This window comes from Anas acuta, chromosome 5 (genome assembly GCF_963932015.1).
Source record: "Anas acuta chromosome 5, bAnaAcu1.1, whole genome shotgun sequence".
NCBI lineage: Eukaryota > Metazoa > Chordata > Aves > Anseriformes > Anatidae > Anas > Anas acuta.
The window spans coordinates 46,817,985-46,843,863 of record NC_088983.1 but is presented as its reverse complement, the minus strand read 5'-3'; the positions used below and the strand labels follow the sequence as shown (position 1 = coordinate 46,843,863).

General features: G+C 41.7%; 1 protein-coding gene and 1 non-coding gene across 10 annotated transcripts in view; one reads left to right on the top strand and one right to left on the bottom strand.

Moving 5' to 3' along the window:
* The window catches only part of PPP6R3 (protein phosphatase 6 regulatory subunit 3), a 58,704-nt gene extending 37,579 nt beyond the window's left edge, over positions 1 to 21,125 (bottom strand). For 2 of the 9 annotated variants that reach the window (XM_068684546.1, XM_068684551.1), the window contains exon 1: positions 166 to 293. In XM_068684546.1, the coding sequence (XP_068540647.1) occupies positions 166 to 177 (12 nt within the window). In that variant the 5' untranslated portion in view covers positions 178 to 293. Of the gene's footprint in view, positions 1 to 165; positions 294 to 3,445; positions 3,546 to 4,712; positions 4,823 to 5,230; positions 5,396 to 20,985 lie in introns of those variants that run through there. The other 7 variants (XM_068684552.1, XM_068684544.1, XM_068684548.1 and 4 more) reach the window with 7 other exon arrangements.
* A 550-nt stretch (positions 21,126 to 21,675) lies between these two features.
* Positions 21,676 to 21,748, top strand: TRNAA-AGC (transfer RNA alanine (anticodon AGC)). The gene has a single exon. It is a non-coding gene; the product is annotated as a tRNA-Ala (tRNA).
* The last annotated feature ends 4,131 nt before the right edge of the window (positions 21,749 to 25,879 follow it).

The window sequence follows — 25,879 nt, the reverse complement described above, 5'->3', positions numbered from 1 at the left end:
AATACAAGTAGCAGAGTGGTTACTTGCAAAGATGCTCATTCCAGATCTAAATCCCTCTGCATTGACTAGAACTCACTTCAGTAGCTTCAATCTATTTCTCAATTACTTGTTTCAAGAGAAATTTAACAATGGAAAATAGCAACAACAACAAAAAAAGAGGCATACTACTGCAAACATGTTACTGCGTAATTTCGCAAATTGTCTCCCAGGCAAGCTCTTTTAGGGGGTGCTCCCTCAACATGTCAGGTGCCGGCCAGAGATTACTCCATCACTTTTCAACAGGAGCCCAGGTCCTTTGGAATAAGGAAAAATAAACACCATAAAATGTGCCAAAGAGGAAGTCCAGGAACCCTGAAGAGAAGAGAATTTTCGTAGGCGTTATCACCGATGATAATCTAGAATCAACCTACCACAGTTTTGAATCGAAGTTTTAAAAAGTTGTTCTTCCCATAGACTGTTTCTCCCCCCTCTCTCCCAAACCCTACCAATTCTGAGGTTCTGAATTATTTTCATACATTTCCAAGTTTCAACCCCATTAAGAGAGGCAGAGAGTTAAAGCTTATACCCATAAATCAGAGGTGGGCAACATCCCTACTATGTTCCTCCCAAAATTTCACTATCTGCTAACTTAGGGTCAGCTCCATAGGTCAACTGGGTTGTGTTACTCCCAATGTTCAACTCCAGCTCCAATAGGAGCCTCAAAATCTCAAAACACAAGATTTAACACAAGATGCAATAGACTGTCAAATATGAACCATGATCAAGATTAGGTACTACATGAAGCAAAGTAACATAGGATAATACTAAAAGCTATCTGACTTGCAAAGAAAAATTGTATGGTAAAAATGTTACATATATTTGGCTCCCAACTCACATTTAGTCAGCTTTCCATAATCTTTGAAAGCTCCCACCAAGTAAGACTAACAGACCTCAAATGCACGGAAAGATTTCCCATGACAGTTTACATTGACTTGATATACGTTATGACAATCGAAGTTCCTAATGAATATGTATCAGTCAAAAAAAAAAAAAGTTTTCCTTCCTTAGTTAATATTCTAACAGATTCTTCTCTAAATGAATACTGAAGTAATACTCCATATAGTGAACACCTGACTTAAAACTGTAAGGAAAGAAAGCAATTTGGTAAAATGAAGAAAAACTGTCATTGTTCTGAGATACAGGTAACTGAAATTCCTATTTTAACTGCTTGCTAAGCAGAAGAAATGAAGCTTAGAAGTGATTTCACCTCAAGTAAAAGAAAAAAAGCTTTGTCTTCTTTCTCGTACAGATGAAGAAAACCACACTGTATGTATTTTGTTAAACAGTGACTGGTCTGTGGTTGTCTCTAAGGGCCAAATGCTTAGTTGACATCTCCATGGAAAAAAAAATGGTTACAATTAAATGAACAAACTCTCTCCACAGCTTCCAGTGGATGTAACAGTTAAACACTTTTCCTGAATAGACATTCAGGTTTTCAATCTATAGGATGAACATGTAAATTCTAGTCAAATGAGCCTACAGGGATAATTTGAGACCATCTCCTGTCTTGAACCTTCAAACAAAACATGCTTCTTACTTTAAATCCCATCAGTAAATAAAACTATTTAAGAGAGCTGCTTATTTCAGTTCAAGACTTAAGCATGTTTGTCCTACCTAGGCAAGAAACGTAAGAAACATACTTTACCAGCAGTTAATTCCACCTTGGTAGCTTCTACCTAACAGAAGAGGTCTGGTAGCTACAAAGTAGAGATGGTCATCTAAACTAGCACAGAAATAAAACTAGGGTAAAGCTTTAGGTAAAAGTATTGTTTTACTGTTTTACTTGACTGCTGGACGTTAGAAACACATACACAGAACTTCCAGCAGGAACTTCATACATTTTTACAAAAACACCCAATCTCATTACACAAGCAAGAAAAACTTAGGAGTATATCAGACATTAAACTGAAGCTTCTGTAATGTATTAAGTCTACAAAATGCTCCACAGGAAATAATAAAAATCGAACTACCAGCACCAAATTCAGCACGTAGCTCATTTTTCTCCATTTACCTTTATATTTTCTTCATATGGGATTCAAGTGCACAGATGAACAAATCAGTTACTTTTGCACCAACAAACTTTTTGATGATTGAACATATACTAAATTATACAGTCTATTTCAGCCACACAGGCTTTTACAGCTCTTGGGTAGCAACTAGCAAAAGACAACTTAATCACTGGACACAAGAAGAGCAGCTACAACAGTAGTCCTTGATGCCACCCAAAAACACTCCAATTCTTACATTTCTTAGTGCTTTTATAAAGATTTTTCAGTGCAAACAATTTACAGCCTTTTAAAAAGGAAACATACAAGTATGCTTGGGGGAAGCGATGAGGAACACGAAAATCTTTTAATGATAAAACTAAGAACTTAACAACATTTCTAAGACCTTTAAGAGTTATTAAGTGGTTTCTTTAAAATGCTAACCATGTCCTTCTGCCAGTTCAACTCTGTATCAATTGGTTAAGTACAATTAGTTTCCAGCTTATTTTCCCCCAAGCCCGGGCCATTAATTAGATACCACAGCATTTATCAAGTCCTTTTTTTGACACTGGAAGTGTACTATCTGCTCAAAACAAAGCTAAATATAAGTACGTGCCTTAAAAAATTTAGAGCTAGGCAGAAATATCAGTGACCAAAATTGACAGAGAATAACTTTAGCAGCTACATTTTAAATTGCCAATTTGACTCGGCCAGAGCAAATGTTTTACCCATTACCCATTGTAAACCTGCTGCCTACAACTGCCTGATCCTTGTTTGCAGGAGGCCAATTCCTCATAGCATAAAACATCTCCAGACCTATTATATGGGAAAACTTAGCACATATGCATTAAGTCTGGAATCAAGGGCAATTTAAACAACACAACACTAAGAACACAGGACACCTGCATTCTAGCTAGGACCAAAACTGTTATTTTCCATAAAATAATAGTAAGTTACACTAATATACAGTTATGCCTTAACTGAATTCTACACTTTTTCCACTCAATGAATGCAAGAATACTTCTCATGCACAGGCACACACATTGCTTCTTCTGCATTAGTAGTTCAGGGCACAAATAAGGGGACTTATGAAACATAGTGTTTGAACTGGCAGAAGATAAATGTGTAAGAAGTGTAAAAACCTCTCCCTGACTATTCCTTACTTTGAATATTTTGAATAATGCAACAGACACCAGGCTTACCCAATAAGCAATTTTTACATAAATTTTCAATTAAACACTCAAAATTAATTAGATTGTTAGCTAGAAAGATACAAGTTACTGTTACAAATCCTATATTCAGCTTCATTACACCTAACAAACAAAAATAAAAGCAGTAGTACAGTAGAGTTTTAAGGAATGTAGGTACTGGATTATGATACAAAAAACAGTGTAAGGGGAAACATCTTAGTAAGACCTTACCATCATTAAGCTGTAAGATCCAGGAACTGTGGGGGAGCATTCCTTGTAAATAACCTAGTGAGATTTCAGTGTTTTGAACCTTCGGCAGGTAGAGTTTCACCTACATACCAAAACAAAAGGCTGCTTCTTCCAAATACTATCAAGAACTCCTGTGTAACCAAATTATGTTTGGGAATACAATAGAAACAATTCAGCAAGTTCATTGACTTCTCTACAATTTAACATCATGCTATGGATATGATTATTTCCAGACATCACTTAGAGCATATATATTTCTCAGCTAACAACTATACTTTCAGAAGGTAACTACATACTGGTGTGAAATGTGATCTAGTCTTTCCTTGACCAGAAGAGAAACATATTAGGAAACAGTACCAAGGCAGTAATGTTTGTAACATTCTCTTAAACAATTTCCCTCCTCATTAGGAGTTGGAGGCAGCTATCTAACAAGTAAGGACTTCCACTCCCTTCTTCTGAAGTAATTCCTCTTCACTTCCTAAGGGGAAGAAGAGTCCTGCTATGGTTGCAGAGGAGCTAAGAATTGGGACAGGCAAACCCTTATTTGTCATTCGACTCTCCCTTATTTATTATAGTAACTGCACTTTTGTCTAAGACCAGAAGTGCAAACACATGAATTTTTACATAATATGTATTATATCCGTCATGTGCATATATACACAGACACCTATTATGGCTGAATGTCCCAGTAGTCAGTTTCTATGACTTGAAGTATACAAACAACTCCCAAATTAGTTCATGTTGACTCAAAGTCACCAATTCCTCAAAATTCATGAGGTCATAACAGCCCAGTTGAAATCTGCAGCTCATAATGAAGTTACAAGAGCAATTTTATATCAAGCAACAACTGCATCCTTGTCAAATTTCTACAAGATCTCAAGACTGGTTAACCAAAGTGTTAATCAATATAAATATTAATCACCTACAATGATTGCAAATTAGACACTGATCTCCCCCTCTCAAATAGGAAAGATTAAGTGGAGTTACTAGAAAACTATTCAACAGCCAAGCATTTACACATTTAAAATAGTCATGTCAACGAATTCAGTGAGTTCTTGGTATTTTGAACTCTTCTGATTATCTTCAGAATGGAAATGAAGTTATGTACTGAAAAGAAGGGGTTCAGCAATACTGTAACAAGAAAGCTAAATAATACTCAGAACAATGTAGTTTAATACCAAGAATTCAGTTGCAGAAGACAGCATTATACTCTGACACAGGAACCTATAGTGCTAAATGTCATTCATACCTAATATGTCAGTTCATGAACACATTTGCTTTGAAACTCTTCAAAGAATTGGAGGCTGGGCAGCTGATACACTTCCTGGCACAAAATCAAAACACTTTAAAACAAGTTCCCTGTAAAACAAATAGAATAACCACAACAGTGTGTCTAGATAACCCTTGATTCTCATTCTAAGGCCAAAGGGAAGAGGAGAAAAAGGGGTAGTGAGAAAAGAAGGTACTGTAACAGCAAGATGGATTAAAAGGCAAAGTTAAAAACAGTCTGCTAGAAAGTAGTCAGAAAAAAGCTGCAAGAAAAGGGAAGGAATGGCCACGAACTCTAAACTGCAAAAAGAAGAGCAGCTTGGAAGGTGGCAAATGTGAACCTACAGAAATCAGGTAAACGAATGCCTTTAGAGAACATCATAGATATGAAAAAAAGTTAAGAGCACTCAGGAACCACTTAAAATTTAAGGTAAGGCTTTATAGATGCAAAAGCTAAATATACTGCTATAGATGAAGTTTAATAGCAATGTTTCTTACCTGTTAAACAAAAGCTTTTAAAGAGTTAAAAAAACAGAATTTGTACTCTCTCAGGCTCCTTGCCCATTACAGGATATCCTGGCAACAGCAAAAATCTTTCAATCTACAGTATTAGCAGATTAGCAGGACTGAATTAGGATTGAATTAGATGAAGCAGATTTCTTCCTACAACGACAAAAAAGACATTTTATAATTTAATGTTGTTAACACTTTCTGTTCAATAGTTCAACAACTGCATGAACAAAAGCGCTGCTTTGCAGGAAATAAGACACATGAACTGAAGGAGGAAACAGTTTGCTGTGAAAAGTGTCAGTCCAATGCGCCTGTACTCTGAAAATAAGTACAAAAGCAGCTTTGTCATCTGAAAGAAAATTGTTATTAGCAAGTTTAAATATCCCCCTTCACTTTTGAGGGGCAAAGGAAGATGTTTCATGTCACTGAAGTAAAGTTGCCTTTATAATTTGCACTTGACTATTGAATCTAACATGAATACAGACTTGAAAAAAAACTATTAGCAATTTCATTTGAAGCCATGTCTTCAGATATAGATAAATATATTAAGGTCTGATTTATCCACAAAGTAGTACAGAAATAAACATACAAGCATTAAGAATGCCCATTATGTTGGCTTACGTATATACAATTTAGCCAGTTTCAATTTGAAATCAGTTTTAAAAAAAACAACCACGTAAAACAATCTACACAGAGACTTGCTAAGTAACCAGCTGTTTTGGGACAGCATTTGGTCACCTACAATTCATCACTAAGATGACCTCTGATTTTGACAGCTTAATTCCTTCAGTGTAAAGCAAAGAAATGTTAAAGAGCATTACTAGGCATCCAGAATTGGCCTCTGCCTAATGCTTACCTGCCTGTGCTTTAGTCAACACCAAATAGGCAAGAAAAAGCATCCTATCAGTTGATGCTTCTTTTTAGCATGGCTGTTTCAGGCAGTAATAAGAAATAGGAAAAATTTAACACCAAAATACCTTCCCCCTCCACCAGTTACAGGAGGCTTTTTGATTTTGCTTTAAGAGGCAGGCTTCAAGACAAGACCTATTCCTTTTGGGAATGAGGCAATATTAACAGGTTTGTTTAAAAAAAGGATGAAGTACCACCAACTAAGAATATCAAGTATAGTAACAAGTTCATTAGATCATGTCTATATCTACCTTGGTTGAAAGGCTCTACTATCAGTTTGTCACAATTATATATTCAGCTAAAAAAAAGAGCACACCTCCAAACCATTCCAAACACTCTGCTAGCAAAGAAAAGAGAATGATCTAATTTTACACATTCCATGTTAAAGAATATGAGTCTTCAAAGGTGTTTCTTGAGCCCTGAAGATTATTTAATAGCCTATATCAACCTAAAGCAATTTACTAAAAATATTCCTTCTTAACTAGAATAAACATTTGCATTCCAGTTAAACAATCATCCAACAAATGAGGGGTTTTGTTTTGGTTTTAGGGCTGGTTATGTTCCACTGCTTGCAATATCACCTTATTTGCTACCACCCAGCCATTCTGGAAACAGAAGTCACCACATTTCCATTGTGTGGCTAACAGCACAAAGATTCCAAGCCCTGACATACACAAACACCAAACACAGCCTTCTCTAAGGCTATTTTAGTAACCAACATACACATGAACTGAAGGTCAGCGTAATACATTGACCATAATACTTTCAAAGGTCAAACATGTTTTTCATCCTTAGACCTTCAGGTCCAAATGTCAAGCAGATTTGCCAATCCCTTGTGAGTCAAGTGGCTTACTAGGCCAGAAAAAGTAAACAAGTGTACTGAATTTGGTTTGCTTTACCAAAGTTGTCTTGGTTGTTGTTTCTGGATTACAAGCGTACACATGTTCAGAAGCAGAGCTCCAGGATGGGACAGAACGTCACTTCCTCAATTATGTCATGTAAAAGCAAAATAGGAAGCCTGTTTAGCTTAATCAACTTTCAGAAGAGTTGGCACGGGCAATACAGTACAAATCTGCAAAGATTAGTTTATCCAAACGAAAGGCACTATTACTGCTCTCCTTACACAGATTGCTTTCTGATATTTCTCTATTCTTCTGTTTGAAAACTTTAGTTTAAATACCATTGTCTAGTACCAGAACAATCAGCTTCTGAATTCAATACAGCAGGATTACACGGAGAAAAAAACGCTAGTGTAATCCAAATGAACAAGATACTGGCAGCGTAAATATTACAGCATACCCTGGGAAGGATGTTCCACAAGTCTGTTCTAGTCAGTTAGGATGCTGAGTCCATCCCAGAATCTAGAATAACAGAGTTATGAGATACTGAGAGGGGCTACAGTATGGATAAAGGGAAAAGAAACAGTTCTTTCCTTAAAATAATAGAATAAGAAAATCAACCAGTTGGATCGGGTATAGGACTAACTTTGGCTTTCCAGGGATAGCTCATGTCCAGTAACAGTTCAGCCACTTTAATGTGGCTCCATCACCATAACAATAGCTCTAACCAAGTATTCAAACATAAAACCATAAAAACTAACCATGAGAACACATGGTGATACGTTCAGCTGATTTACCTGAGAAATAAAGCAACGCACAGCTATCTACAGTGGCATCACTCTTCACATGGAACAGCATGGTACAGCCTGTCCTAAAGAGCATTACCCGATGAACTTTTTTTTAATAATTTTTTTTTTTTTTTAAGATAGGTTAAAAAACTCTGCAACCAGCTGCCATGAACAGACTAAACAAGCTGTATTAATGCTGCATTGACTGGGGCATGGTCTATTTGTAAAACAGTTCCATACAGCTTTATTGACCACACAGCAAAGATAATGAGGTCTCTTCAAATCTCTTCTTTGCTTATAGAGACCAATGCAACATTTGTTGCACTTTCTTTAAATCAGGGTGCACAACTGCAAGGCACTGAATAATGCTGCTCTTGCAGTAATTCATCTCTTGCATTTAAAACAGTGACTTACACAACTTACTATACCCTAAGTATGACCTAGTGCACTTGAAGTAAACATCTCTTTTTTTGTGTGATGTAAGAAACATTCATAAATACATCATCACACAACAGTAGCTCTTGTTCCAAGTGTTGGCATTGCCAAAAATTCCAATCTGATTTTGTAGCCCCACCCTCACCACAGGGGCAAGCAGCCTGACACAACCAGCAGAGCCCCAGCATCAATTTGGGAACAAATGAAGGTGTTTGGATCACAATTAATTATTAGTAATGTGCCACTATGCCATTTAATTTTATTCCCTATTTGAAACATCCTGCATTCAGATCAAGCGCAAGCATTTTTAATATAACACTGCACTTAAGAACAAGATTGCAAGGTACATTTTTCTCCTTTTTCCAGTGAAATAACAGTTTTGTATTGATAGACTGTAAAGTGTGAATGCTCAAGGCAGAGTAGTGCAAAGTCATCATGTAAGAGACTAAATAGCATCATCATCATTCCTTACCATATCTCTCCAAATGTCTGGCGGAAAAAAATCCAGGTATGTCCTCAGAGCTCTGGTTATCTTACAGCTTACTACAGAAGTAAATCAGCAACATCTCCTCCCCAGAAACCCATATTTAAAAATTGAAAAAGATAGTCCTCAAAGAAAAGAGGCCTAAAAACTTTGTCCACCACCATGAATTCTGTAGGACAGACAGTTGAAGGGCAGAGAAGCAAGTACAACTGATGTAGCCCAGAATACTAATTTGTGAACTAGTCAAGTTTAAAAGAAATCTGCTAAATACCCAAGGTGACTTTTAAACAACATTTTAAGAAATGGCTCACTTACGCCAGGACTAAAAGTGGTTTACACTATCAGTTCCAAGCATTTTGCTTAAGAGTACATATATATGCTCCCATGTCACCATTCACGACCAAAATAAGGATGAAAAATGCTATCCCATCAGGTCTTGGAACAGTGCTGCAGCAGCCTAAGCAGTGCCACCCTACCCTAGGCAGCGCAATCCCTCCCTGCTGGCTCCCAACACCTCACCTGTCAACCTTCCACCAAGCCATTTCAGAGTGAAAATGCACTTTAAGAAGTGACAAATGAAGCTGGCAGAGGAAGCAGGGAAGGAGCTTTTCTGCCAAGTCCACATGCTGGAACAGCTCAAAGGGTCTGCCAAGCACCAAGGCGAGCGTGGCCAAGAAGCAGGGAACACCGTTAGGGACAGGGAAACCAGGACTCATCTCTATCATCTCTGCCCCAAATTACACAGGCTTAGGCTGCTGCAGGATTGCAGTACAAAAGTTCTGGATCTGGTTAAACACAAGAACAAGACATAAGACTAAAATAACACAATTTTGTATCAGTTCTACTGTTCTCTCCGGTACATGAAAACCTGCAACACTGATCGCAGATTCCTGCACTACTTCTCCAGAAATGCACAAACCAGTACTACTAACTTACTGCTTCAGCAGTACTGCTGGTTGTTTGAACGCTGAAGAAAAAAAGTGTAAATTAAGGAGACAGCCTTACAGTTAGTTTGAATTTTAGAAGTTTTTTCTTCAATGCATTTATTCTCTTCTTAGATACTCCCAACAAGTATAAGAGTTTGCCTGTCTATGCTCCAACAATTTCTTAAACTTTGAACCACGGAACGGCTGGAGCTGAAAGGGACCTTAAAGATCCTCTAGCTCCAAACCCTCTGCCATGGGCAGGGATATAAAGGACTTGAAAGGAGAAAAACAACAACATATTTACCATCATGGCTGCACTGGTTCTGGGTCAACTTTTCACTTAATCTGCCTCACTCTGTCTCAACCAACTGGCACACTGCTGAAAATAAGCAGGAAAGGGATGAGAAGACTATTGTTTGAACATGCTTACCAGCATTAGGCAACAGTATGAAACAAAGGTTTAAGATAGTACCAAAAGCAGCGTTAAGAGAAGACAATATAGTTGTGTCAGTCACTTTGTTGCATTAACACTACTCAGACCTATGCCTTGCTTGCCTTAATTAACCTGAGTACAACTGCAGGCTACCCAGTCACACAGATTTTGAACCAAAATCTGTACTTGGCATGGCACACTGTAAACATAAAAGCATAAGCCTAACTGGCTTGGCCATTTCTATTGTGCCACTGCTGAGTATAACGCAAACATGCCCACTTCATCAGGACAACCCTTAACTGTTCAGGTAAGCTCATCCTCCTTTTCACCATGCTGATTAAACCTTTCTATTTGGATGCAAATCGAATTTTGAGGTGCATGAAAATACAGAGGCAGAAGAAAGCTGCTTGCTTCAGTAATTTCTAACCAGGGCAGCAAAAAGTATTCCTTCTGTATGGACAGCATAACCAAGTATACAAGTTTTCTTTTTAAGCAACATCTTGGTCTTGTTAATGTTGTTTGCAGCTCAGAAGCAGAAGTTGGCAGCAGCTTCCAGCAGTGTGGCACTGCTTGGCTTCATGAAGCTCCAGTCAGCTGCCTTTTAATAAAGATATCAAGAGCTGAGCCCCTGAGTAGCTTTTTATTTATTTATTTATTTATTTTATTTCTGTGCTACCATATCTTATGAGGACAGACAGAACTAACCAATCCACCCTGCACACACACCCAAGCTAACACGACTATATCACAACAAACATGTTTTGCTTTTCAAACCGAAGGCTGGAATCCCCATCACCCTTCAAAGGCTGTGCTGGTCTGATAGCATGACAAGAAGAGCTGAAGATATTTCCTCTTTTAATCTGCAATACAGGCAGGTTAAAATAAATCCTTGATTTTTACTTCCACTTGAGGAAGTGGATTCCTAATCTTGAATTTATGCACCAAAAAGCTTGGGTCTTCTCTACGCTTTTTTCTACAATCCCTTCGGTTTCCTTGTTTATCAACACAGCCCCTAGTACAAAAAGTTAAAAAGAAAAAAAAAAGTTATTCCAACATATCTGTCAAGCAAGGGAAATAAAATACAGAGGCAGTCACCTGGATACAAGGAAAATGATGCTACTTTACCGCATTTGCTTACCTAAACGTTGGTATCTGCATTTAGACAAGTGCTTTAGCACCTTTTGGACTCTTTCCTAGTTTAGTGCTGACATTATGGCTGTAGTTCAACCTTTAACCCCAAGTACAAACACCCTCATTTCCTTCACAGAACTACGTATATACAGGGGTACAGCCTACAGAACTGTGTTTCTGTCTCTGTGGATATACTGGAAGTAAAGTAGTTGGAAGAGGAAAAATAATTTCACTGCATGTAGAATGTCAGTGAAGCACTGGATGCAAATAGATAGGTTACCTTACCACACAAGGATTAATAACTGAAGTTCAATATCCTCCACAAGCATTTTACTACCAACTTTTGTACTATAAAAGTACTAGCACAGCCCCTTCCCCCACATTATGTAAATTGCAGACATTTAGAACTACACAGTGAAAGTGCAGATAGAGGCATGATTAGCTTGAGTTTGCTGAGATTCAACTTACCAAACTAAGGAAAACTGCTTTGAATTAGAAGATACCACCAAATCTCACTTATCTATGTTCAATGAATGGCTATTTTTTGGAGAATCACTAAAAATAAGTTCTAGAAGAAGTTCAAAAACCAGCAAAATAATGGACAATCATTGAAAAGGCACCTTGCACAAGGTTTGAAGTGGCTGTTAAGTTCTCCTTCTTCCCCCTTGCCCCTACTCCCCAGGTAATTTATATTTTACAGCAAGCCACTTCAGTAACCTGAGTTTCAGCACACCATGCTTTTAAAGGGTGTGCACATTGAAGTTACACCACATTTTCCAGACACAGGTGCATTCGGTGCCTCCACTGAGGGAAAGTACGCTTTCCCAATGCAATTCTTCTATTTTGACACCACCAGAAAAACTGTCACTGCCAAACAGAATAAGGCACCTTCTTCCACCTGCAATACACATCCTGTGTCAAATGAAAAAGCCACAGTTGTAATGCAAAATGTAAAGCCTGCTCTGTTTCCTAGGGGTCTTCAAAATCTTTTTAAGGCTGTTTCAATTCTTCTCACTGGATCATTAGAAGAGTTTAGTTGTTACCTAGCACCTTTCACAACTCTGTCACAGTAGCAGCGAGCAGACTACAGGGCAAGCCCTCCTCAAAGATCTAGTAGTCATTTAGAAGATTTTTTTTTTCCAAAGGGATATTATTTTCATACTCACAAATCTTGACACAGAAGTGATCAACTGAGCAATTTCATAAAGTGCAGGCAGATAAAATAAGCCCTTTCAAGCAACATGCCACAGGCGAGAGATACAAAGTTTTTCTTGCTGTGGCCCTAATTGAAATACTTGAGGAAATATTTCAGTTGGCTGTCTCCTCTCTGATTTTCTACAAGCTCCTCTCCCCCTCAAGACTAGGCTCCAACACAGTACCTACAATACTTCTATCACCCTTTCCTTCCTCCAAGCAGCTTTCTCTCAAGCTACCAATACATCTCTGTTTTCTCCCAGTGCAATGAGGCCTCAGCTCCACCCTATAAGCATTATTTACACTCCGTAAGTAGGAAACACTGAATTAATGTTACCATTAACCCAAACACACAGCAAACAATTACTGAAAGCAGCACTGATGCTTCTGGCCTATAGGCCTACTCTACGCATTCGGAGAAAATAGTTTCAAAAGAAGCAAGCCATTTAAATTGTTAGCCCAGAACTTAAATACTTCACCATTTCATAACAGCATTACAAGACATACCCCCAAAAAATATTTTCTGCTAATTAAAAACTCAGAAATCAGTTTACGGAAGTTCTAACCTGAGTTTTTTATACTACCACAAAGATTTTGGCAACTTCTAGTACCATCCCATAAAGTTAAGTCACAAGCAGTGCAACAAGCAGCAAGGCAACTTCGTTAAGGATCATTACAGTTTTGAAACTATCCCCAGAAATTAACTTGAAATGCTTGCAAGCCTAGGAACAAAGCTTTGAAGCAGGTTTAGCTGCAATTCAAAAAAAAAAAAAAAGAAAAAAGAAAAATACACCATCTATTTCCCCCTCTATATTTCATTTCTGTATTTTCAACCACCACCTTCACTCACTGTTCTTTCAGGTTTTCTATAATACAAATGAGACATTTTTTCTAAAAAAGACATGGACAGTAAAATCAATCTACCATTTTTACTTGCATCATGCTGCTCAGTAGATCCAATACATAGCCTCAGTCACCAATTCAATGCTGCAGTGTCAGGCAGTTGGACTGGATGATCTCTGAAGGCCCCTTCCAACCCAACTATCCTATCCTAATTCACATTTCCAAAGACCACCTTAACCACCATGACCATAGCGTTCACTGTTTCCAACAAATACGTTACAGACACCGACATAACCTGCAACCTGCCCTGTCATGATGGTGAGGATCAGCTCTGTGGTTACGTTTCCTACATCCACTAACAATTTCATTCTTGGCTGCACAGGGCTACAACCTCCGGGGAGAAAAAAACAACTCCATTGCATTCTGGTCTGCAGCCTTACAGCTTGCACGTTTCTCTGAAAAGCTGGAGCTAATTTGAAGAATATCTGAGTGTGGAATAAAGGAGTATGGGGTCAGTGTAGTTCAAAGAAAAACCTACCATGGAAGAACTTCAGCATCACCGCATTCTGTTGTGCCCTAGAAGGAAGCCAGTTTCCTATACTGCAAAACATGTCACACACACACAGGTGTTTCCTATACTACAAAAGATAGGAAGCAACCTACAGGGGTTGTGGAATTTGAGTCATTTGTCACAGACGACCACAGAGAGGTACAGAATTTTATTTTATTTTTAAGACTGTTTACCTTTGATATCCCATGCCTACAAGTCCAATCTCAGAAATAATTTCCTATTCTGTTAGTAGAGAGTTAGGGATTAATTTGGATTTATAATTTGCTTTTTTGAGTCAAAGCACCCAGGTTAGGCGTAACTAGTACTCCACCCAGCCATGGCAAGGTTCTTTTTTCAGATATACATGTTTTGAGATGCAAGGACAGCAGGAGAGCACACTTCAACATGCTTCCATGGGAAGAAAGTGTCTGTCCCCACCCATGACTGTGCACCCGGCACAACTGACAGATAAAAGCAATCAAATATTTGTAACAGGTTGAGAACAAGTTTTAAGTTCAGTCCCCAGTCACACAGTATTGCTCTTACAAAGTTTATGAGCTTTTTTTGTATTGAGACTCTGGGACAGTCTTGACCTGGACAACAATACAGATAAAGAACTACAGATATAAGACAACTTTAATGGTCTGATAGCAAAATATATTCCTTTTTAAATGAAGAAAGGCATCCCATAACCGCTGGTAAAGTAACAGGAAGGATTCGGTAACATTAAAACAATTGTAAGGTTTTAATTTTTATGACTATCCTGCTATCCTGCAGCTAAGTGCTAAATGCTACTGCCAACTAACAGCTGTGACAGCAATTACCTTTTTTCTTACAACCTGCAGAGCCCAACTTGTGCAGTGGTCTTACACCACCTTTCACCAACTACTGGACCCCTATCTGCTTTGGCTTTACAACTTCATCCATTTCCCTGCTTTGAAGCCCCACTTGCTAAAACCAAACCAGCATGCTCATCACTACAGTAGGGGCAGGCAGCATCAAGAACCACCTTTAGTTTCATGCTGACCATTAAGAAACGAGGACCTCATGCTAATGGCACCTTTACTACCCCCTTGATTTTGGGAAAGATAGGATGAATTTAATATAAGCACAACGTTCAGCACACAACATCTTTTTGCCATTAAATACAAGGTGGTTTGAAGTTACAAAGAGCCCACCATCAGCAACAAGTACACACACGGAAGGATCCTCTGATGAATGCTTGCTTGCCCCAGCCAAGAACTGCCTACTTCACAGCCAGGCTCAGTGTAACTTCTACGGCTGTCGCTCACAGGCAGGAAAAAATTTACCAAAATATTGAGAACCCTTAGGGAACACCATGAGCAGTGACAAACCCAGCCTTCATAACAGCCAGAAAGAAATACACAAAGAAACAGGGAAGGTGGGAATGCAATCCCTGTGCTGTTACAGTTTCCAAACAGACTTCCACCTAGAAGATAGGCAGGCAAAGGGCAAGGCAGTTCTCCTGCAGATGCAGGCCACTTCCACCATCAGCAGGAAACCCACCCACCCAGAACCGGGTCTACACCTGCCACAGCTACGGCTTTATTTCAGCAGTCTTGAGACTTTCCATCTTTTTCAAGGTGTTTGGTGAATAACTGAACTACTCAAGCAAAAGTAATCCTCTAGATATTTTCCTGATGGGACAGGTTGTGAAGACACAGCTATATGACAAGTCTGTCAAGGCAGTAGTGAAAGAAATAATGTCAACTACTATAGATCAAACCAGTCCTGAAGTTCCTAGCTGAGCATTTTAGATTGAAAACCGATCAAAATACCATCATATAAGTATGAAGAACACACCAAGACAGCCCTTGGTCTATTTTAAAGGTAACATTACAGTGTATTTCACAGGAAAAATGTGAATGTGTCATCTTCTCAATTAGGGCACTCCTGTAAGTGACAAATGTGCATCACCTGGCAGCAGGTGAGGGTCTCATGCTTCACTCTTCTAGAGGAGCCTACTGTATGCTTACAGAAGGCACCTTCCCAATATACATGATGTGGTTGGCACACTGGAAGGAAGGGATGCCATCCAGAGAGACCTGGGCAGGCTGGAGAGGCGGGCCTGTGTGAACCTCATGGAGTTCAACAAGACCAAGGACAAGGTCCTGTGCCTGGGCAATCCCAAGCACAAATCCAGGCTGGGTGGAGAATGAATTGAGAGCAGCTCTGAGAAGAAGGTCCTGGGGAAGCGGTGGTTGACAAGAAGCTCAACATGAACTGACAACATGTGCTTGCAGCCCAGAAAGCCAACCCTGTCCTGGGCTGCATCAGAAGTGTTGCCAGCAGGGCAAGGGAAGGGATTCCGCCCATCTGCTCCGCTCTTGTGAGACCTTACCTGGAGTCTTGTGTTCAGCTCTGGGGCCTCTAATGTTTTTTTTTTTTGTTTGTTCGTTTGTTTTATCCCTGCTACACAGTGCTGCTGTCACCTCCTCCAGTGGAGATAGCATGGCACAGGCTGCCTAGAGAAGCTGTGGACGTCCCATCCCTGGCAGTGTCCAGGGCCAGGCTGGAGAGGGCTGGGAGCAGCCTGGGCTGGTGGAAGGTGTCCCTGTCCATGGCAGGGGGCTGCAACCAGATGATCCTTAATGTCCCTTCCAGCCTAAACCATTCTGTGATTTTATAGGTCACAAGTTTGTCAAATTAGAAGATCTGCTCCAAAAACCTCTCTAAGTAGCTAAGTTTGCACAAAAAACTCTTACTTGCGTATAAGGATTGGGTTGGAGATTCTGCTACCTCCACCAAAGGAGGTGACAGCGGCACTGTGTAGGGATAAAATGATATCTAGGATTCACTCAAGACATTGTTACAATGAGGATACTTTGAAAACAGGAAGTGCTATATTCTGGAATACGTTTAATAACCTCATTATAAATGACCACTATTTTTTGCTGAAAACACCTGAAAGTTTCCGTCCTCAATCCCAACCCCATTGTTACCCCACAGGGAATTACAGGGCCCTTGCACAAAGTCTCATCCGGGACTTGGGTTGTCGTAAACAGGCTTTAGAGTTTACTTTGCTTTTAGAAGCATCTTTTGGCACAACAAACAAGAGCTGGCCTACAGCCTTTCAGTTTCCAGAAGACCCAACAGGCACAGAAAGGAGACCACTAGGCCGTGTACTCCATTGCCCTGCAAAAGTATACAAATTATGTACAAACGCTTGGAAACATCTCATCCAAAATGCAACAGGAACTGTCTCAGGACTTCATCCAAGGAAATTAACCCACAAATCTCACTATCAGGCATTTTCTGCTTTTTTTCTTTTTTAAATCTGCCTCCCTTTACAACACGGAGAGGATTTGGTTAAGATTGAACTATCAGTTTCACAGATGCTCTTACCCATTTTGCCAACAAAGCCTAAAATAACCCTGCAGTCTTTTACTCAGTCCCTCACCCCCTGCAACAACAGATTGCTGGTACTATCAAATAATAGTTTCGATTCTTTCAGTTATATTTAGAGGCAGAGGCAGCATACACTCTCATCTCAGTGCCATGTATTACAGCTTCACAGTTCATACAACTGTACGCTCGAGTCCTCGCAGTATTCTCTTCGCCAAAGGCACAAATCCTGTCACTGAGCACCCCCAGTTTTTAAGTCCTGTGGAAGAGGAGCAGATAGGTCTGTTTAACGGGACTACGGGAGGACTACACTAGGGAAGAGCAACACAAAAACAACAGTCAAGGGCTGCTACATACTGCAGGCACTTTCCCCATACACACACTCCAAATTACATACACCACTTCAAATATGCTTCTCAGCACCTTATGGAAGCTATTAAAAAAAAAAAAAAAAAAAAACAAAAAACAAGTTCTTGACAATTCTTGTATTCGACAATAACAGTGTGGCTTTTTTCCTCCAATTTAGCATGAAGTACTGTTACTAAAATGCTATTAGCCCTAGAAGGGCCATGAGCAAGATGTTAGCAGCTTGTACCAAACGTCACCCTGATCCTATCAATTCAGTCTACTCAGATTCCTGAAAAGTGTCCCAAGCTAGCTATAGAGCTACACATAATATCCAAGGGCAGGAAAACATTTTACTTCAGTTGCTTAGTAGCATATGGTTTCTACAACAGATGCTGGAACATTGACACATCACGAAAATGCTTAAACACGAGATGCAGAGCTTCCAATGTTACGTTCATACTCTCTACATATTTTCTGGTTGATTTTTCAGGCTTGCCTCCCACCCTGAAAATATCAGCATCTAACATGAATCAACAATTTCCCAAGTCTCTTGTTCTTCTCCTCCAACCTGACAAAAGTTAGGACAAGAAAGATACTATTTTTTCCTCTACCCCTGCTTTATTTGTTACTGGGGAAAGTTTTGCCAAAAAACAATGTATCCACATTTTGCTCTTGACAAAACCCAACCAAACATACAGTCTTCTGTGAACACGGATGTGGCATCTACTTCATGATAATGCAGGACTCCTAAACCTGCCATGTGAAATAAAATACAATATGTGGAAATCTTAGCAGTCACAGATTAAAGTGCTACTATGATAGCCACACCTAGATGACAGATGATATGCTTAAAACATCCTAGCTTATGGAATAGGACCACTACACTCATAATAGCACCTCTTCTGCTGCTCAAACAGAAACTGCAGTTTCCATCACAGCTTCCAAAGGCTGTGAATGAGCCCAGTTAAGTGTAAGAAGTTCATCGTCAAGCCTACTACCTACAAGGATGCTGCATGGTGTGCTGGAACACTAAAGCTAGAACATGAAATATCTCAATATAATGATATAGTGATTTTCTTAACTATCTCCTGAGGTTAAAATATATATATATTTCAAGGCTTTTTGAGGACTTGGACAAAAGAGGACATCATCAGTGGGGAGAAAGGCAAGTGGACCAAACTGCTCTTCAAAGCATTTCTCTCTTCTGACTAATGTTTCAGTCCCATTCTGGTTGTTTTTGAGCCAGCTGTTTAGTGCATCATAGTACGTGCACTTCAAGCTTAAGCTGAGCAGAGAAGCAAAGCTGTTGAGCCACAGCAATAGAGTTCACTCTAACCATCTGTTAATACTAAAATTACATACATAGTTTTCTGCTATAATACTGCTAAATTCAGATTCCCTTCTATTTAAGCCACTTGAATATCATTCTCTGATCATCATCTGATTCTCTGATTGGTATCTAGGCTGTAGAAGTACAATGAACAGTTTGTAGTCAACTCTGAAAACGCACACAGACTATTAAATATCTTTAATTCCGTAACAGAATAACAATGGCTAATTTATATTTAAAAGATTCCAGAGACATTACAGCCACCGCAGTTTACATATAAATCTACTCTGCTTTCTAAGAAGCTGTAACACTCTACCTTGCTTAAAGACATTACCGTTGAACAGGCTGCTTTTACTCAGTTTCTGAACTGCAAGTTTCACTCCAGCTCAGTGTTTTCCTTAATTTCATTGTTAACAGAACTCTTTAGCAGTTCTTCTGTCCAAAATAAAGTCTTCCAGTAGCATTAGAAGATAAATTCCTTTAGTAACTCAGAAATTACAGTGTTCAATACTGCACAAGAATTCTGTTTTTCATACAGAAAGCAGATAAAACCATATTATCTATGTTCAAGCAACATCATAGATGAAGGAAACTAACCACTAAGTGCATTTAAACAAGTACTTACAATTACAAACTGAAGAACTTACCATGCTGACTGGCTACCACATCTGCATGGAGCCTCATCAACAAGTTATATATTGAAACAATTCGGTAGTGTTCTGTTAGATTTGCATAATAAAGACTCTCGCAAGCTACAGTTAGTCTATGCCTCATTAATGAGAGCACAAAGAAGTAACACGGAGCTAAGTAATCACACAGACTCCTACTAGTATACACGCTGTCCGGAAGATACGCATTGCAGTTTAAAAACTTTGGGGTTCCAGGTAGTTACTGCAACAGGGAGAGTTCCCACCTTTCAGCATGCCAGCAAAAGAAAAAGAACAAGGGATTTGGTATTTGTACAGTTCACAATCTACTGAATATGTTTACTACGTGGAAACTAAACCAGTTTAGCATTCAGTATTTAAAAGAAACAACACATACTCTTAGAGTACATTTAGACTCCTTTTACTGAATTACACTTTATAAATAGTATTGCTACAAGCAACAAGTGATACAACTTTTCACTTTTAAGTTGCCAACATGTTTCAAGGTAGATCTCCTAGAACTTTTAGACCACCCCTAAGTTTTTTGTATTCTTCCACTCACAAGACTTTTCCTAAATTAGAACAACAGGAAACTTTGAATAGGTGCGTTGCTACTTAAATAACATTTGTCCTGACAGGGCAGATCCTGACTTTCCTCCCACCTGTATTTATGTCACAGAGACACGAGACACAACACTAACCCCCTCTCGTGCTTACAGAAGATTTTAACCATTAAAGTAACACAAGAACAGGAGAAGCGGCAGGTTCATTTTAGCCATTGAAGTAAAACAAAAAACACCAGAACTGGCTGGGTCAAAGTCAGATTTTGCCAGAGGCACTGAACAGCAGTTAAAGCTTCCCCCACAGTCTTAATAAATTCTGATTTTGAAAAAGCTGCCAAAAAAAAAAAAAAAAAGAGAGAGAGAGAAAAAAAACAACAGTAACTACACAATATGTTTACAGGAATCTGGAGCAGCTGAGTTTAGAGAAGGAAAGCGCAGGCAGGTACCAGCGAAGCGTTTCTGTGTCAGCACCGAGAGCCAGCAGCGAAGCGCGAGTAAAGTTGTGCAGCAACAGCAGCGGGACGAGGGGCTGCAGGGGGGCACCGCGCACCTCCCCCGCTGCTGGGGGCCCCTTCACCCCCTCCAGAGCCGCGGGGGGACCCCGGCCGGCCCCCGGCACCACCCCCAGAGAAGCCGCTGAGGCAGCCCGTGGCGGCGGCGGGCGGGCAGGCACCGCTCCCCCCGGCGCGGCCCGGGCCCTCCCCGCCGCGCCCAGGCCCGCGGCACCCCCCGGCCTGGGCCCGCCAGGCCCGGCCTGGGCTCCGAGCGCGCGGCGGGGCCCGCCCGAGGCCCGCGGCCTGAGGCGAGCCCGGCGCTGCCCGAGGGGCGCCCGCAGCCCCCCTGTGCCGGAGCGGGGCAGGCGCCAGGCCCGGGCAGGCGCGGGAGAGGCAGCAGCGAGGCGGCGGCTCCCCGGGGGGAGCGGGAGGGAGGCGGGAGGGAGCCGCGGAGCCGCCGTACCTCGGCGAGGCGCGTCCCGCCGCCTCACGGCCCCGGCTGGCTCCGCTCAGGCGGGCAGGGCTCCGCTCGCCACCATCACCGCCGCTCCAAGATGGCGGGCATAGCAGCTCCTGCCAGCCCCCCCCCCTCCCTCCGCCCCGCCTGCCAATCATCCCGCCCCGGCACCGCCCCCCGCCGCCCCACGCGCCGTTGCTATTGGGCCGCGGGCGAGGCGCGGTCGCTGATTGGGGGATTCGCGGGTGTCAGTCGCTCGCTCGCGGCGCTGTGATGGGGTGAGACGGGGCGCGGGGGCGGGCTCTCGGGTTGTTGTCAGCCAGTCAGCGCACGGGGCGGGCGCGCCTCGCTTCCCACCTTCCCCGCTTAGCAACACGGTGACGTCGCAGTGATAGGCGTTCCCTTCGACCAATCAGAAGAGCGGATGCCTCTTTTTAAAAAAAATAAAAAGCCCCCTCCGTCCAATCCGGAGCTGAGCTGCGGGGCCCCGGCGGGAGGGCCACAGCGGGAGGGGCGGGCGCCTGCGCTGGCGCTCTCCCTTCGGCCTTGCCCCCCGCGGCTCGCCATTGGCCGGCGCGCGGAGCCACGCCCCCGCCGCGCGCCGCACGGGCGCCAAACTGCCTGACAACAAGCCCGGGGGGGGGGGGGGGGGGGCGAGGCCGTGTGGGGAGGGCGGGCAGGGAGCGGCGGCAGCGCGGGGAATTAGCTCAAATGGTAGAGCGCTCGCTTAGCATGCGAGAGGTAGCGGGATCGATGCCCGCATTCTCCAGGGGGTTTGTTTTTCTTACCCGGAACTGGGTGAATTTCGCCCAACGTTTGAGGCGTGTTTTACCAAAGCACAACGGAATAAATCAAAGTGTAAAAAGAGGGGAGAAAGGGGGATCAGGGAGCTGAGCCCGACACTACAAACCACATCTCACCCCCTGGGCCCGCCGCAGTTTCCTGCCCTGTGCCCTGACAGACTTTTTACCAGAGAAAAGCCCCAAATGCTGTCTCTGAGGCACAGACCCAGCAAAGGGTGCTTCCATTAGCATGTGCTTTCTCTGAACGGAGGCAGGGAGCCGTGGTTTATAACACTCCTGTGAAAGCCAGGTGAGGATGCTTGCTTCCAAGGAAAAGGGAGCCAGCAGATTTGTTGTAATGGCACACACATAATAGCTGCAAACAGGCTCACGTGCCCTGACCTTTGCACTTCAGACACACACTCATGCAGCAGAAACTCTTGCCAGCTGCTCAGGTACTTGGTTTCATAATTCCAGTTGCATAAAGGGCTGGACGCGGCATCAGCTTTCTTCTCGTTCCTACATCTTTCCTACCAGTTCACCAACTTCTGGCAACAGTTTGCTGTGCTTTCTGTAGGCTTCAGGGGTTCTCCCAAGGATTGAGTCACAACGTGCTTTACACTGCTAGGAGCCACCCTTGCTCATTTTACTCTTCAGCATATAGTGGTACATCCTTGTTTTACAAAACCTCCGTGAACAGAAGCCCTATCCAAGCTGTGGGGTTGGTGGTTTGCTTCTATTAGAAAGAGATTAGTGACTGCTGGGTCAGGCACACGAGCATCTTACTCTGCCTGAATAAGTCAGTACAGCCTCAGTAATTACAGATGCATGTGATCTTAATGTGTCACTAACATATGGTCAAAACACAGCAGCATGCAATGCACTTGCTGAGCCATAGAATTGTGCAGTTAGGCCTCTGGGCATAGAGCCTGGTTTTGTTTTCTTTTTCATGCAAGCATATTTATTTTAGTAAAAGAAATAAATAAGTAAGTAAAAAAAAATGCATCCTCAAGACCATCAATGTGAAATGGGTGAAATGGGACGTTGTTTCTTCATTCATTATTTCAGCTGATGCTCAGCCCAGAAGGCTCTATAGACTGTTCCACTTTTTAGCTGTGTCCTTTCTCTCTTCTTTCACTGTATCTGTTTCGTTTGTTTGTCTGTGTCATGTTAGTTTAGGTCATAGGTTGGACTAGGTGATCTTGGAAGTCTCTTCCAACCTAAATGATTCTGTGATTCTATGACACTTTTTTATTCTAGCAGGGAGTACCTGTACAGAATACAACAGAGATTTCCCTATATAAAGTGAGGCAGTGCTTGTTGTATTTTCAGTTGTTGATGAAAGTCTGTGGGAAAGACTCTGCACAGGAAAATAAGCAGGGAGACAATAGTCTGGAATGGTTTACAGGTATAAATAATGGATAAATGAGAGCACAATGTTAAATGGCATCCTTAGGATGAGCAACTAGATTGTTAAAAGGATGGTGAGGTCAAAACCTTTAGCAAGCACTAGAGGTATTACCCAGAAAAGGGACTAGCTGTTTGAGTATAAAACATTTGTAAATTGCTACTATGCAGTATAGCTCTCCTAAGTATAAGTTTTGACTTTGCAATAAAGTGGTGTTAAACTCTGCTGTTGTTGACACATCCTATATTCTGAACAAATGTGCCCTGAATGTAAGGGATGGATGAGAGCTCAGAAGGGGCAGGATGATGTTTACATTGACACACACCTAATTTTCAAGGGCTTTATCACTGCCTTCTCCATTCTGGAAAAGTTTCGGACATTAGCAGCAGCAGCTACTAGCAAATTGCTTTATATATACTTTGTTTTTACATTACTTCATATTTGTAAATACTACAACTGACTGCTGTCAGGGAAACTCAGGACTTATAGTCATGGTCTGTGACCTGAAGCTTTGTAGTGTTTTACTAAATGGGTAGTTCCCGATATTGTAAATGTCAATATCTTAACTTTGTGATGGTAGCTGCCTGGGGCACTTCCAGAGGCTTCTTCTGGATCCCTCTAATCATACAAGTTGGCCACTTCCTCAACATACAGTAGAATGCAAATACAACAATGAACAGCCTGCTCAGTAACCATCACCCCATCAGCTGAAGCCAAGCACATTTCATCACCACGTACCATTAACCCCTCAGCCATAGCTCTTACCACATCCTGAAGCTGTCAGGGGCTGGCAGGCCCTACTGCAGGTGCCACGTTTGCTGCCTGCTGCTGTGATTCAGCAGCTCTGCCGCCACTCCTTGGAAAACAAGCTCGTCTTCCCAAGCAGCAGGGTAACCTGCCAAACCAGCTCACCCCGTGGCTAGATGTGACACCAGAGGAGGAGAGCAGGACTGTACCCTTTCACCATAATTTGACAATAGCTGCTGCTGTTGCTACACGTCAGACTGTGCATGGCATATACGAGGAGCACCATGGTCCTGGCTATATCAGCCCATTTTCTTCCTTTTGTATTCTCCAGGAATCTAGCAACCTAGCTGAGGGACCCTACAAAGAGCTTTTCATTTCCAGTTTGCCCAGCTTGCAGACTGGTTTTCCCCCAGAGGAACAGGGAAGCACCAGTGCCTGCAAGGCAGTGCTAGCACCTGTGCAGAGGTCTGGAGCTGAACCTCCCCACTGGCAGCATGTGGCCTGAAGCAAATCAGGCATACAATGAAGCTGTAGTCTAAACCCGTCTGAATTTGGTTGTAATTAACTCTTCTGGGTCCTGACAAGTTATACTTAGGAAACAGACCTAGAAAGAGTTGAATGATTGGGCGCCTTGCACCAAAGAAGTCCTGCAGCTGTGTTAATTCAACAAGAAAGTAACAATTGTAGGGGAAGGTCAGCTGAGACACAAACACCTCTAATTTAGCCATAAAACCAGAACCCTTACAAAACCCTTTATCCTCCTCACAGTTCAAGAGAGAAGAAAGAAAAATCTTTAAAGAATTTTAATGACTTAATGTTTAGCCCAACAGCTTATTAAAATTGTGAAGACTAAGGAGCTTTAAGAAGAGGGAAGAAGCATTTCTGAACAATGACTTCATGGTTATGCTGCTGAGGGGGAACGTGGATGCTTGGCTGTACCAAACGCAAAAGTTAATCCATTTAGTTAAAACAAAATGTTCAAATTCAGTCTTCTAATCTCATTTCTAACACTGATCCTATCAGCATTTCTAAGGAAAAACTGCTGGGGACCAGGATGGACCTCCACACCATCCTTGTAGTCCTGATGGAAAGAGCACAGGCACGGAGGGAAGCTTTGGCACCAACTCAATCAATTTTCACCTGGCCCTTTTGTCAGCCCCCTCCTGTCACCATGGGAGGGTTAGATCAGTACTGATTATCCTCCCCCATTCTCACATATTTTTTCCCACCTCTCCAGCACTCAGCTGGGAGCTGATGCGAAAAAATATGGCTTATCACCTAGGAGCAAAAAGCAAACAGAACTTGTTAGCTTTGGAGATCTGCTGGCCGCAGAGTATGGGCACAACATGTGGGCTGCTGGGTGGCCAAAGGAGTGGAGAAGCCCCACGGTGGAGCAGTCCTGGCTAACTAACCCCAGCTCTCTCTGCAGGTTGGTTCTCCCATCTTCTCAGAGGATCGTAGAATCACAGAATATCCTGAGTTGGAAGGGACCCAAAACAATCATCAAGGAAACAGTGGTGTACATGGTCAAAAGCTATTTGTGCAGAATAAGGCAATTTCACAAAGTCTGTTGGAGGCTCCTTGTACCTTACTATGTGGTAAAAAGGGGTGCAGAAGAGGAAGCCTGATGATCTTGAACATTGTTCCCTGGTGCTACCACCAAACCCATGTAAGTGTCAGGGTGATTTCCTTGGAGCAATGACCTGTTGGTTTTGTCCAAATGAAAGGCCAACACTTTATTTCCAATTGAAAATACTTATAGCACTGTTAATTAGAAATCAAGGGTAACAGGGGAAGGCCTTGTTACATTAATTATTAACACCAGACACCAAATTAGGTCCTGGTAATAAACCAGGTTATACTGTAAGCAGCAGAAATAACTAAGTATAGCCTTTAAGTGACATGTACTCTGTCCCCTATATTCTCCCCTCCCACAGTAATTTCAGCTCCCTATCTCCTGTAA